This window comes from Branchiostoma lanceolatum, chromosome 2 (assembly GCF_035083965.1).
Source record: "Branchiostoma lanceolatum isolate klBraLanc5 chromosome 2, klBraLanc5.hap2, whole genome shotgun sequence".
NCBI classification, from domain to species: Eukaryota; Metazoa; Chordata; class Leptocardii; order Amphioxiformes; family Branchiostomatidae; genus Branchiostoma; species Branchiostoma lanceolatum.
Genome location: NC_089723.1, coordinates 36,858,235 through 36,873,800, shown reverse-complemented (window position 1 = coordinate 36,873,800; position 15,566 = coordinate 36,858,235). Strand labels below are relative to the sequence as shown.

Below are 15,566 nucleotides of genomic sequence, written 5' to 3'. Positions count from 1 at the left end.
CTTCAAAAGTTGATCCGGATCGGATACATTTTTTTAGTGTAACCGGGGTTCTTTCTTTTGGGTGTCAATGTATGCTGTCGCTGGTCTTGGTCGGAATTACTTTAACTAACATTGAAGGGCTACATACAGAGAGGAATTCATGCAAAAACCATTCCACTGCTGTGATAAAGAAACTTCTCCAGAACTAGAAGCCGTGAATTCGATTACAGCTGTGCCGCTCACTCGACATGCACGCACCCGGAAAGGGTCGCAGTCCTCAGGACGGGATGTTAAGCCGTGGTACACAGTTCATTGTGCTTGTTGAGAAGTGCTAGGGGAATTTCCCCGTACAATGAACCCGTAAAAACTGTACATATTATTCGTCGTATCTGTCACAATCAGTGGAAGAATCAGTGGAAGTTCTTCAGTGAGCTTAACTGGATCAACATCGATATATCACTTTTATTTTCCCCTTCTCGGCTTACCGAGGAAGTACGGCTAGGCTTAAACTAACCTTGTGATTGGTGATACACAACCTTGCCTGTCTGTCCCAATCTCCTATGCTGGAAGCTTCCAAGGAAAAGGGCAAGTAGAATTCTCTGGAAAATTGATCTGACCAGAAATAGTTAAGTCATGAGTCATTCCGGTTTCTTGGAACCGGACTGTTGGAACCGAGTAACAAGCTTGTGAATGATTACCGCTATTGGTGCCATTCTTTCCAGTTCATGAGCTGAAGGTCTTAGATCACCACCCCGACCTTGTTGCATAAGTCGACTTGTAGAACGGGCGGCCACGTACATACGCAGCACGTCGCCAGAACGTAAGCGTTTTTAAAGGCCGTGTTCGCGTATTTTTAAGGTTAATATATAGGTGAATTTAGTTGTGGCCAAAGACATATGTCATGTAACGGCTGTTACTCCGATGCAACGTTGACCAAAGAGAGAAAAAGAGATTCGGCAGCTATAATAGATTTAAATAGCAGGCTGATTGGCGCCGTATACGCATTACGTTCTGCCGACATGCTCGGCTACGCGCGTGTTCGTCTCGTTAACCGGTCGTTGCCATTTTGAACCGGTCAATGACATATCGCTGACCGGTCAATACTACTGTATGAAAGCGTTATGTAACTTTTCTTTGAGAGCTGACAACAAGCAAAAATGTTTCAATTGCAGATTTATGGAAAGATAAGAAAGTGCACCGCCTTGGGTTCGACCCCGAGTCAAAAAGCCTTTTCACTTATCAACATTAGTGACAAATGTTTACTTTTAGGTGGTCAAGGTGTCTCAAATACCGGACTGACTCGAATTGCGAAAAGGCATTGGTTCACTAGCCTGACTAAAGTGCGCTCCTAGTGGCCAGCCCGACAGTTACAGGGCCCTCGGGAAGGGGTTCAATTCATCCCCGCCAGTGAGAGATTGTGTGAACACAGGCTATTGATTCACAGTGTGAAGATGGCACATGAAAAGTAAGTGGGCGTACACTTGAATTCTATCTCACTCTAGCTTGTATTACATATGAGTTTGCATTCTGTATACCTGTTATGGACTTCCTTGGAAATTAGCCAAATTCGGACAAAGGGACTACCCATATAGATTCATGATAAATGGATAGATAAAAAGCTAAATAAACGACGTTTAATTTACAAGCCGCTATTATGGACACAACAGGTTCGAAAATTTTGTTTTAAAAATTCAATAGGAAAAACAATAGAAAAGATAAGAAATTCTAAATTTCGATCTGCGCTCTGAAGTGCAGTTCATGTCAGCTTCAGCAGGTGGGGTGGCTACTAGGTGATGTTGTGACATGTTGTGAATTGAATAAGAAGAAGAAGAAGAGAAGAGGAATAGAATTTCGTCGTTTCTTTATCTACGTCACTGAGATTGCACTTCTGAATAAGATCAGAAGGTGGCGTTGGTGTTACACCCCGTCGTTTTCAGGTCATACTGGCTAGATTCTATGCATGGTACCTGGATCAGGTTTTGCTGTTAGAAAAGGAATCATATCCCTTGGGGTCGCAGAACACAGTATTAATGGGCGACCCCCGTGGACAATAGTTGTTCGGGTATGATGTAGTGCGTCACATTGCTTGAAAAGGCCGTAGTTTTTCTTCTGTGCACGTTAGCGAGGCTAAAACTGTGGTGAATGGTAGAGGAATACGTCCGTTTTGAGACAGTACGAGTGTGATTACGATGTTTGTTCGGTCGGTTTGGATTCGCGCCTGGATATTGGTACCACCCGACTACTGTAAGTCGCCTGCAGTACGGTGACCTCCGCTGGGTGACCTCATTTTGCATATATTTTGTAGATTGAACCTTGAATCAAACATATTAAAATCTGGCACCCTAATTGTGCATCTTTCTATCAATTTTCAAGCGTCGAAGCTTCTCACCTTGGAATCCTTAACTATGTAAATCCCAATAGGAGAAATACTGTGGTCTGCAACCTTGAATCCATTATTTTCCATATCTTGTGCGTTGTAATGCGTCCTTAGTACGGGTTAAATCTCGCATCAGTAATAGTTTTGAATACTAACAGATACATGGTACCAGAGGGGATGCAGGAAAGAGAAGTGAGCTCGACAAAAACAGATGTGTTAAATAAGCGCGTTCACACTTCGGAGTACGCGTGCGCGGCGACAGGAATTGTGGGTAATATCTCAAATGTGAAGCCGCGCCCCTGGGCTTGTAAACAATTCTCGTTGTCGCGCATGCGTACTCGGAAATGTGAAAAAACTTATTTGGCCAAATGAGGCTGTCCCTCTCCTTGGTGCTGAATGATGTCTATTTTGGTTATTGGGACACCTTACCCTGTATTTCAGTACGAGACCCTGGTGATTAGTGGTTACTACTATCATAATTCCATCAGGGTAAATCATTCCGCCACCCTGAAAAGATTTGCCCAAACAGATCTCCAACCCAACGTCCCCCAGTATAATGCACTCCTGTATATCTAAGCTGTGCATACCTGGGGGTGTTGCTCTAGAGATCTGTCATTCAACTGATTTTCAAAGTGGCGGATTTATGCAACCCGGCGGATAAATGTTGATGGAGGTTAATTACCAACCAGTCTCTAACACGTATATATGCCCATCTTGTCCAATGAAAATTGAAGATGAATTTCACTTTGTCATGGAATGCTGATATGATGTTTTGCGTCATAAGCTATTCACACTTCTCAAATCAAGTACAAGTTTTAAGAGTCTCGATGCTACAGACCGTTTTGAGTACATATTTAAATGCAACAATCTCCACAATGCGAACATAGGTAGATATCTAAAAGACTGTTTTCACATTAGAAAAAATACTGAAACTAATGATTAAATCAATGATTATAACACAATATCAAAAACGTATGCTAGCCCTTATTGTATTGCATTAGTAATTATGACGTTAAGTCTTATTCTATACTTCCACTTTGTGTTACGTTACCGAATTCTTACCATACGTTGTACCATGTACAATTGTCGTGCAATAAAGTTCTTATATATAACAAATGTGTGTTTCAGTATCCTTCATCTCTGCTACTCATAATCACAGACAAGGCTTTTCTAGTGATACAAAAAAAAACCTGCAAGTGGGGAAAGCCAGCTAAGGGAGGTTGCACTCGTATACTGCATATGCTTATGTATAACTCTATTATAACGTTATGTGACAGATTTTGAGGCATACGTTTACATCAGTCACCTGTAGTCGCCATAATTAAGTGTGTTCCAGGCACTCAATCTGTTTCTACGTGGCCGTAAGTAATGTTGCCACTTTTGGACCGATTGTTACAGATTGTGCTTGGGTTAGATTAAAACGTAAATTAAAACGTAAATTACAGTAAATGTAAATTACAACATGTAATCAATTTTATCTGAAACCTTCAGCGTCAGTCAGAAGTCTCAATGTGCTCGGTTACCTTACCTCTCAAGCAAAAGCTCTTTATTTGACGTCTCACAATTTGTATGTATCTATTTGGTAACGTAGCGCGGCTAAGGTTCTTAATCACGATAATGAGATGTTGCTTGAATTATTTGTGTGGACTTATTGATATCTTAAACTGTTCAATGCAATTGACAGCAATTACAATTGACAACGTCGTTACGAAAGAACACCCCGTCATGTTGTAATGGACCGGCCCGACTATGATGGATGATTTTCCAGATGACCGCCCCGCCTGTCACATTCAACAGTGGCTTTCCCTTCAGAGGTAGCCTGGTAATCAGGCTTAGGGTATTTTTCAGGCCTCAGTCCTACTAAATCAAAGTCTTTTTTTTTTTACTTACTCTATCCTTCCAGCTGGCATATATAAAGCAATTGAAACCAAGCCCCGAAAAATTCACCGGCGTGCGTTTATGAACTGGGCGGGCGGGCAGCACTCCCAGCACCGTAGACATACCGGGGAGCTCCTGGTGGTATACTTACCAGGCTATCCCCTCGGGGAGTGCACCCGTGACTGGCGGCGGGCCGCGCGTGTCCTTCCGCCCGTACAACAGCCATGGTCCGGGTGGGGAACGGAAGCGTTTCCCTAATGAGTTTACATTGACGTCAACTGGGCCATTTTCAAAAGACTGCAGGGAACGGTGACGAATTTCTGCCACACGTCACAGCTCGTCATGGCGACATGGGTCTGACGTCTCCTGTATCAATTATACAGACAGACGAAGGTGCCTGAAGTTCATATTTCATAACGGATGGGGAAAAGCAAAAGGAATATACCCCAAATCATCCGTATTCCATTGGACACACTTTGCAAAACGAGAAGAAACAGAGAGAGGGGGGCAGAGAACGATGAGCTGTTAACAATTTCCACAACGTCTCTCATATACATGTGATAAAAAAAAATAAAAAAACTGCCGCGCCCGAAAATGGTTGAACCCACTTTCAAGATTTCACCATCGCTTCTGTGCGTTTCCGGGCCTTTATGACCATAGTCGATAGCTGTGTAAATAACCCGTAAAAAAACACACACGACTACATCTCACGGCTTGCTGCGGATATCAATCCTACTCGCATTTCTATCCGAACCTGACGTGTAAGCCGAGCAAACAAATTTCACCGTTAAGAGGGCTGGACTACTTAATGTGTATCATCAAGGCAAGATAGAACGTTGGTATCTTCCACCCACGCTCGCGCTCGACGGCGACGCGATTATAGTGTTAAAGAGGAAGGGATCGTTGAATTTTAACGCCGCGCGACATTTCAGAGGGGAATTCAGAGGCCTGTACGTAACAGCGATGGTGGGCGCACGGCAAGGATGGTGGCTGGGGTGGATGCTGGTTGTGACCGTTTGGGGGGCCCCAGGTCGCACCCAGAAGTGGCTAACAGATCTAGACGAACCCGTGTATCGGCGAGAAGACGCTGCATATGACGTGGATATACTCATGCCCGACGTTCGTCCGGAAAAGGTAGGGTGAAGGGAAGGAAATGTGCCCGTGTTGGCACATGTTGCGCATTTACTTTCCAACCGCGCCCGTATTGACTCAACGTTTAAAGGCGACAGTGCATCGTGCGTGCATTATATAAAGGGCGGCGTAACTTATGGCAGAGGGAATGACAAAAAAACGCATTTTCATGCAAAATGAGTATGCCTTTTTGTGGGTTATATTTCTAGATTAGAATAATGATAAGCATGCATATTTTCTATGGCTAAACTATATCATTTTGTGGGTGATATGTCCATAGTAGAATAAGTATGCATATTCTCTGCCTAATTCGTGGTGATACGATTTTTCGTAAGATTAACAACATATTCTGAATGACAAAAAACATTTTCACATAAAACGAGTATGAATTTTTGTGGGTTATGTTTTTAGAGTAGAATAATGATAAGTTTGCATATTTTCTATGTCTTAACCATATCGTATGGTGAGAATTTGTTGTAGGATTAACAAAATATTCTGAAAATATTTTGTGTGTACATACGGTCCCTTCTATGTCTACGATACATGCTGCCACTGCTCGTATATATCAACAGATAGTGAGCTAGCAACAGTTTTCATTTCACACACTAACGTAACCTGGGCACGACGGAGGTTTAAGAGATGTCAGAGCTCGCGTTTTTCTCTAACAAAGCTGCAGTACTAGTGTAGCATCCATGTCAATACTGCTCTCATATTCCAGAAATTTCCACTCACGAAAAACGCCCACGCTAAAACCACTAAATTTCCTACACAATGTACGTTGCAACCGTAGGATACCGGAAGGAATACACTCTTATTTTCTGGGATGAGTACACATTTAAGTGCTCTGTTTCATGTATCTATTCCGCTGGGAAGGGTACTCAGGCGGACTAGTGTCCACGTCATTTGCATGTCCTAGTCGGTTATTCCATGTTTACAAAGTACACACGCATTCATCAAGCAAGATGGCGCCAGATATTACGACGTTCAAGCGAGTCTCCCTGCTTGTAAATATCACCTAATGCGTGTCTACCGTCTTTATAGGTTCTGCACATAGTCGACATCAATGGCTCTAATGGAAAATATACCGTTTACGTTCCCCCCGTAGAAGTAATGTAATGAACAAGCCCGTATTCTCCGATTAACAGACTTGATGTTCGCCCGTATCAACCCTCCATGGGAGCAAAGGGCCCAGTAGGGGCGGTTATGCATGATAAGCTGCCATCTACCGACGCCACAATATTATCGTCAACAGTCAACATCCGTGTACAGAACTGAGCACTTCCATGGCCAGCGAGAGATTTCACAGTATGATAAATTGCCCAAGATCAAATCTTAGTGTATGTACGAGATACCATATGTTTCAAATTAACCTCAATGAACGTTGTTGAGAAAATTGGGACTCACTGGTACAAAAACAGTTGATGTGATTCTGTCCACATAATGCTAAATAACAGGTTTAGAAATCAGATCTGAATTGTGTTCAAAGAAATGAACTACAAGTTTGGTATGCGATCTGATTCGTATTGTGCTCTATATCTGAGAGGCATGTCATCAGGTAATTAATCTACAGTTAATTCATTTATTTTGACGATTGACTTAATCTTAATCAAGAAAAGGAAGTTTTGTGGTGTTCCAAGCTAACGGCTCAAACAATTTTGTAGTAATACATTGGGAACGCATACTCTGCCTTCATGAATTCGTGGTAGAGGGACCAGCGCGAAAACAAAACCACCGCGAACATGTCAAGATTTACGGCGCCTTGACCTAAGCCTATTAGCAGGTGTCCATAAGCTGCATTAAAGCGACGATTCCTTTTCCAGAGGTCGATAAGAATCAGTCAATAGACCGCTGGGGCAGCCATTGATTCATGCCGGAGAAACGCCAATTATTTCCCATTGAAAAAACGACCATGTACGAGTATTATCATCTATAATCAAAGCTGCCCATGAATACCACTCAGTGGACCGATAGAATCTGGTCTATGTGGACAGGTGGTCACTATATATAGAGTCAGGGTTCTGTCAATGGGAAAACTAATCTATAGACTATGGGACTACCAAAAGGTGCTCATATTGAACAGGTGGTTCTTATATGTAGAGGAGGTCACTTATACAGGTCTGACTGTATCGGTATTATGCTACATGTATGGTCACATTTCCAAACCGGAGCCCGGTCAGGCTGTTTGCGGGAACGAAAATTAAAAGTTTGCATCAAGAAATATACACAAATTATGCTCATGATTTATCTTTTTTGTTTACGTTTTGTGAGTTTTGTTGCCTTTTATGACATACTTTTCGTTTCCGAAAACAGCCCGACCAAGTACTCTCCAAGCAGGGTTGACACCGTTGGGTGGGGAGAGCGGGGCATATGATAAAAAAGTAACAGTCTTCCCCACCAACCTCTGTTTGGAGAGTACGGCTCGGTGCCTGTTTGGAAATGTAACCCTAGCATAACACGGGGAAAACAAGTCATCTGGCGAACATTACACAGGGAACACTAGTTTCTATGGCAGCGCGCATGAAACACATCATAAATCTTTCATAGGAAACTTTTAAGGCCCCCGCATTATGGCAATATTAGATCAATACATGGCAAATTGATGCATTAGTGATGGCATTACGTGGGATTATCACCTACGTTCTGCATCTGTTGAGAGGAATCAAAGTGCATCTATGGTTATTAAATGTAGAGGTATATAAGTGGAAAATTTGCGATTACTCTCATATTATTCCATGAATAAAGCGTCATTACCGAAACAAGTTTTTCGGGGGTTGGCAATTATTATCCCTTATTCGGTCCTTTTTTTGTTCTCTCAGTGGTTCCCATCTATATTAAATTGTCAAGTGTAGAGGTGTATACGAATTTGCAAAAGTGATGAATCCCATTCCGAATTCCATGAATGTACGGAGTCTCTATCGAAACAACTTTTTCGGGGGTTTGGCAGTCGCATATTCGGTTATTTTGTGTTCTCTCAACGGCCCCCATCCAGTGGAAACGGGGCCTATCGTAGCAGCACTGATGTTGATTTACGGTTAGTCTCATCTCAGTCACTATTCCATGTAAAGCCATCTGCTTCTTTTGAATGGAATTCATCTGAGCTGCAAAAAGTGTTGTTGAGCTGATATCGAAGAGGAATAGATGAGATGCAAATAGTATTTAAAAGAAACACAACACTCGTTCAACAGCCAGCTTAAAGTTAATTAACAGCGTTTCTTCGGCAGATCCTGAAATTAGTCTTGTACAGTTGCATTGTCGAAAGATATTCCAGTGATTCCCTGAAAAATCTAGAACGCGTAGAAACATTCTATATTCACAACACCGCGCACCAACATAATTAGATACAGCAGGACAACTTTGTACAGCCGCTCTATGACGTACTCTTCACCTTGCAAGCTAATTTTCCTTTAAACAGTTTTTTTGTCGTTTCTGCTACCGTTAGGCGCGTACACCGACTCACTAAATGGATTAAGGCAATGTTTGCGATCTTATCGAATTTTAGGAGCGCTCAAAAGCTTGTGTAGCAGCCCGCGAGGCACGGGAGACCCTCGTGAACGCTGCATTATCAGGGCATTAATGCATTCTCGGTCCTTTAATGCACTCACGGTCCTCTGTGCACCCTCGACCTGAAATAACCTGCCACCCTGAAGAGCAGTTCCCATCATGGATAATTTACTAATAGCTGGTAAATTATTTCACGTCGTGCTCATCCAGACCCATTTTTTATGCCTTATGCAAGGACAGAACAGTACATGTTTAAATACAACAATCTTTATTAAACAACAAAGATACAGCGACTTTCGTAAGGTCTTGCAAATATTCATGCATACGCACTCCAAACCGCGGACTAGTTTATATCCGGGAATGGTCTGCTAATGGTTAACATGGATTTTTGTGACCATGTCTACATGTAAGGAAAAACGCCCACTTGAGAAACCTAGCCTTGCAATTCCTGAGGAAATCCTGTGATCAGCGGCGTCTTGGGCTAAGCGTAAATATTTCATTGACTTCAAACTGTAAATCATTGTGGACAAGCATCTTTGATTTCTAAAAGAATCGCATTCAACGATATTGATCAACGTAGACCCCCTGAGGTTAGTTACACGGGAAGCCATGCCGTAACCACACGTGCTGTCAATGTTATTCCTGAGGTATGAATGATAATGATAATAATGATAGCTTTGTTGTACATATATGCCCTATGGGGCAAAATACAGACATAAGAATACAAAGGTACTGACATATGGTGACAGGACTTCTAATACTAATCTAAAATATGGGTTCCAAAACTATTCTAATACATAGGTTGGTTCTCGTCTCTTGATGGTGTTGAATGTGATGTTGAATATCATTCATCTCTGTGTTTTACAGCACGATACGTACCTGTGCTACAAGGTGCCATTGGATCAGAGCGAACCGTCTTACATAGGTATGGTTCTAACTTAAGATTACTTTAGACCCGTGTGTGATTATAAGTAAAGCAAACGTAGAGAGTCATATTCAAGTTAAGCTATTCAATATATTGCATGGATTATCCTCGTTATGATTTCATCGTTTTGATTTGGGTATACATGTTCAATTTTGTTATGCAACTTATGTATTAATTTTCTTATTATTTACAGATATGTAATGAATACTAGATGCCCTTGGAAACAAACAATTTATGGGGCTACCCAGTAGCCTGAGTACCAGCCTCCGTAGTGACCGCTGGCTCAAAAAAAATCGCTTGCTAACCACGGAGTCTGACCCTGCGCGTATCCGTCACGGCTGTTAGTCAGATATTCGTTTCGATTTTAAAGCACGCGATTTTTTTGGAGCCAGCGGTCACTACGGAGGGTGGTACTCAGGCTAGCTACCTAGTTGTCTTTAAGATGAAATAGATAGATAAGTGAATACTGGAGCTTGAACCACAGGTTGAAAACCTGTGATCACGATGCATCGCTAAAGAAGCGTAATTTTGAATGGTCCACATGAATATAGCCTTGAACTTTATCTTCATATCTGCTTGTGTACCGCTTCAGTGGGATTCGAGCCCAAGGTGGCGGAGCACGCCGCACATCACATGCTGCTGTACGGGTGCGAGGTCCCCGGCAGCGCAGACAAGGACCTGTGGTAACTGTCACCTTCTGTACCTATCTCCAAGCAGATGTAAGGATTCTGCTCTTTCTGGATGTTTTTTGCCATTTTTTTGGGGAAAATATCGTACTGTTGTCTAGTATTGAATTTTTTGACGAAGTCGATCAACCATTAAAGGATTACTATACCTGAAAAGAGTGCATATGGCAAAACAGACATAAATCACTGAGCATGAGTCCGATCCTTGTCGATAATCTTTGACGATATCGTCGTTAGAGGGATTGTTGTATCCAGAAAATCAATATAGGTGTTATTTTCTGACAGAACACATTTCCTAAAATCACCCTGTATTTGTGATAGCCCTTGTATAAGATGAATGCTTTAGATCCATTTCAATTTTCTTTTTCAATTCACGTTAGGGCACAGTATAGAAAAGTCCGGCTGTTCCTGCCCTTGAAATGCACGAACTCTACATTAAAATAACCTGCCATCAGGTCTTCAGTATTCTTAAGAAGACGAATTACTTACAAGGAACCTGTTGGAGAAAATGTGGTATCCAAACTACCAGGAATCTACATAATTCAGAAGCATCTGGCAGCTGTAAGGGTATACAGGCAATTTCCGCTGGGTCCATGATCAAACAGTTTTAGTGACGCGTTGGCACCTTTTATGAGAGGACTCGAGCATCCATGACGACACGGGTGCGTGTTTTACCGCACGTAGCCACTGGGGTGTGTGTGGGTGTTGTCGGAAGATGACATTTTGCCGACGTTTTATTTGACTTCGCTTTTTGACAGGCAAGGACGGCGTGGCATAACCTATTTTAACAGTGCCGCGTACATAGAACAAATGACCCCATTCTACACCTGGGTGGAGTGAGGCGTGTCGTGTAAAGTGCCTTTCCCAAGGCCACAATACCGCTGGCGTCAGGAGAATTCAAACCCGGGACCTCTTGGTTCTGGGCCGAACACCCTGTCGTTACGCCACACGACCCCCGACGTTTGTTTGCCTTCTGCTCAGTGTTGCCCCTATTTCCGTTTGAGCTGCTGCGATTACGCTGGTAGGTTTTACGTCGGGGAGTCTTTTTGATCACAAATTTAACAGTTCCGACCAAACCATTTAAAATGTCTTTCTCTTAACCTAACTCTCGGCCGGCTTTCTCTTAATCATTCGCAGCAATTCTGAAGTAATTTGCACAGCACATGACCAGCATGCCAAAAAACCGATACATTAAAAGAGGACATTTAATAGGACAGGTGTTAAATATGCTGGTCTCATTTACACTCATTGGTAATCAGTTCCTGTATGTCCACACAGAGACGCCATGTTAGGCCATGTTGATTTGATTATGATATGGATGACATCCGAGCGCGCCTCAATATTCGTCCGTTTAAAAAAAATGTTTCCGGCCATACTATAAATCATACAAAGCAGCTGCAAAATGAGGAAATGTATGCCGTAAATTGCAAGACAAGATATATTTCGGAAAACAAACACTAATGTTGTAGAATGCTAAAGTCAATTCTAAAGTCAAAGAAGAAGATGTGATCATGAAAGAGCAAAAATGAACAATTTATTATTCGGTATACCATATTCTTCGTGTTAAGTTTTTCTCATTCTTCCTGACCACGTAGATGTCAAAATAAAGGCAAACTTTTTGTTATTCGCAGGTTCGCATTAGTTTTGGGTTTCCCAGATGATGTCCTCTATATAATGAAATCAACATGCCTGGCCTTATTGGTAGTCTGTGAGGCAAATGGCATTTCTTGCAGTAATTTACCGACAGCAATTGTAGGTGAGACGCGTTGAAGTGATTGTAGCATCGACCGAACCCGCACCTTATGCCGTGGTCAACGATGCATGTAATGACTTGGCTTCAGGTTCATGAAAACGTCAACTGATGATGATGATCCACTGTGTTCTGCAGCTCAGGTAGTTGTAGAAACAACCTCTGGCTGCATTCAGTCTTTCTTCATTTCTTTCAATTGTGTCTTTTTTCCTGCAAGCTGCCGTAGCTCTCTGAGTTTCTTTGCAGTTTCTAGGTTTCTCATTCCTCGTACACGATAAAGTGAGAATCCATTTGCAAATACCGAAGGGAAATTAGAACGAACAAACGGCAAGAAACTAGGAAAAAGATCGAGCTGAATTATTCATGTGAATATTGAATTAGATTCTTAACACACTAGTTGCGAAAGAATTCTATGAATTTTATATGGCAGGTACCTTGCTTTTGTTCACACGCATAATGTATTTTTTGAAGCGCATAAAGTTATACGTTAGCTTTCAGAAATTCAAAATCTACGCCCATTCTTGCTTCAAATCCTTCCCTTTGCAAATCCTCCCTCGAAGAGCAGATGTCTTGAGGCCCTTTTACATCCACGCACACACCATTAAGTCGGACCTAGTAAAATTACTGTAGTGTTTTCGATTTCGGTCCTGAAAAATTACTGTCTATAGGTACGGGTTTTCTTCTTTTTTCTTCTTTATAGTGTCACCGAAGTGATAAAATAGATACTGTTTGACAATGTAAAACTTACGTGCACCAGACACTTGTACTTTTCAACATCGCATTTCAATTATACTGAGATGATTCAATTATACTGAGATTGTACAATCGATTGTAGAGTGTCCAGGCTACTGCAGCAGCAGAACACAGTGGACTATTACAATGTTCTATTGCAATAAGTAGAACGTATTGGAAAGAGTTCTGCAACGTTTTCATCACTCAGATAGAAATTTGTACATCATTTTCCAGCGGTCGACCCCCCAACAAACGCTAGGGGTGGCAGGTGTTTGCTTGGGTCTGCGGGTAGCCGGAAACAAAACATATTTTTGCCTGGCCTCAGTACGAGCCGTAAATCGTTCAAATTGCCGGTCCACACGAGAAACACCTGCCCACCGCCCACGGCTCGCAATCACCACCTGCTCGGCAACCTTAACAGCTCCTGCAGCCCTCCTGAATCTGTAATTGAAATTACCCTGCCTTCCGCAAATTGATTGTCTCATGTAATATACGTGTCATAATTTCTGGCAGCAATGCAGGATGATATGCCCAACGCAAGACAAGTTTGAAAGAAATCTGTTCTCATTTTGGTTGACCAAAGACATGATTCATGAGAAGAATCTTATTCATTTACTTATCTATTGATTTGGCTCTTCAGGACACACAGCCAGGGCTGCCCTGCTAGCCCGTGGCTATTACAAAGGGCTGCTGACAATGACAAGACATCACAGTGGAATTAGACACGGACAGCATAACAATCTATTACAACATTGCGTGATAATAATTAAGAGGAGACATTCGGACTACTCGCTACTAGGAATTAAAGACGACGGGTTACAAACCTGCAGACATCATTTAAGTCTACAGCTACAAGCGATATAGGACACAAAATCAATGTTCGGAAACAAATACTTGCTCAAGATCGTCTTTCATTATCTTTTTTCCGTTTTTCTATGTCACTGATGCGTAGTACTGAACCTTTTGCCAAAGTCTTATCCCATAAAGGGATTTGGGAATACAGACTGGATGCCGCGGCGTGGGCGGTCTTGACGTCTGGTATCTACGCACGTCGCTTTAACCCTGGGTTATTTGCGTCATAGAGGTCAGAAAGGTTGAATTACATACCAAAAAAGGGCAGAAGTCTGTAGATTTATCTTCAAAGAACGAAAAAGTTTGCTTTGTCATTTGGCTGCCGGATCTCTCCCGAAAGGTCTACATCTTCAGAGAGATATCTTCCAAGCACCCTCTTGCAGAATCGAAGATAGTATCATTTCTCATCCTTCGAGTATACATGTTTTGGCTATACCCGAATATCATAATATCTGTCTTGCCCTGCAAAATAATACATTGGTTGATGCTTCAAACTATCTGATGTGCGTCAAACGAGTTATTTCATTCCATGTGAAATGTTGGTTGTGGCGCTGTACTGAAATGTGTGGGTGTAAATTGAGACCGCGGAACTGTTGCATATTCCCGGTCACGTAGGGGATGGTTTCCAACACATTTTCCACCGTTTGTGTATTCTATCGCCACAAACATATGCTAATACAGGAAAAATCACAGTATACTGCAAATTGATTTATATTCGAGTGGATCTAATTTTATGGTATGAACGGAAATGAGTTGTTAATTCGCGGTAAAAAAACCCCAACTTTGTAGCACAAAAACGCATATTCGCGATTTTACATTTGAGAGGCAACGCGAAAATAAAGCCACAAGATCTATTGTTCAACAGCTTTTGATAAGGTATCAATACATTGTGTTTGTCAACGAAACTTGAAGAACCATCCAGTCTTATGGCCGCGCATATTGTGTTGAGGTCACCAGAGTGTTGAAAGGCTGCCATTACAGGCCCTTGCGATTTAGCCACGCCAATCATTGTAAGCTCATCGCAATTCAGACACCTGGCTGCGAAGCAATAGTATTCAGCCCACCCAAGATAAATCGATGAGAAACAAAAGAAATAATCATGCACATTCCACGTTCTTTTAGATTCGCGATCAAAACAATATTGTAGCACAAAAACGCATATTCGCGGTATCCCGATTTCGCGGTTGAGAGGCAATGCGAAAATAAAGCCAACGTGAATATTTTGATATCCAAAGCAGTGTACTAGTGGTTGCTAAGATAGTTTTTTTGTCGACTAGACTTGAAGCTGCGACACAGATGTCTTGACATGCAAAGATTCTGTATGTAGCAGAGACGAGACGGGATATGCCTTACATTGGTTAGGATCATTAATGACTTGGCCGCTATCCAACGACTCACACAGATAGAAATATATCTTAATCACAGGTACGCCCCAAATTTGTCCGAATGAGAAAGGCAGGCTGATGAGTAATCTCTTAAAGACTAACTACGCCGGCAATAGGGAGAATATTTGCTAGGGTTTCATTTGCGGGCTCCTACACGGGCGAAATGTAATCTTCACCATGGACTGATTCTACTGGCTAATTTTTTTTTTCTGACGAATTCTGCGATCCATACGCCCGTAGGAGGGCATGGTGGAGGCTAGCTGATGAATTTTTTTGTGAAATTTAGAATCCTCTCCTTACAGAATAGATGATGAGTCAGACATGACAGATGATGGGGTTCGTCTCTTATTTTCATTAGCCGTTATCACGC

General features: G+C 42.1%; 1 protein-coding gene across 1 annotated transcript; it reads left to right on the top strand.

Annotated features, from left to right (window-relative positions):
• The first annotated feature begins 4,850 nt into the window (after positions 1 to 4,850).
• LOC136426779 (peptidylglycine alpha-hydroxylating monooxygenase-like) lies at positions 4,851 to 10,509 on the top strand. The gene is made up of 3 exons (XM_066415504.1): positions 4,851 to 5,368; positions 9,734 to 9,791; positions 10,384 to 10,509. The coding sequence occupies exons 1-3, from the start codon at positions 5,198 to 5,200 to the stop codon at positions 10,476 to 10,478; spliced, it is 324 nt and encodes a 107-aa protein (XP_066271601.1). The 5' UTR covers positions 4,851 to 5,197; the 3' UTR covers positions 10,479 to 10,509.
• The last annotated feature ends 5,057 nt before the right edge of the window (positions 10,510 to 15,566 follow it).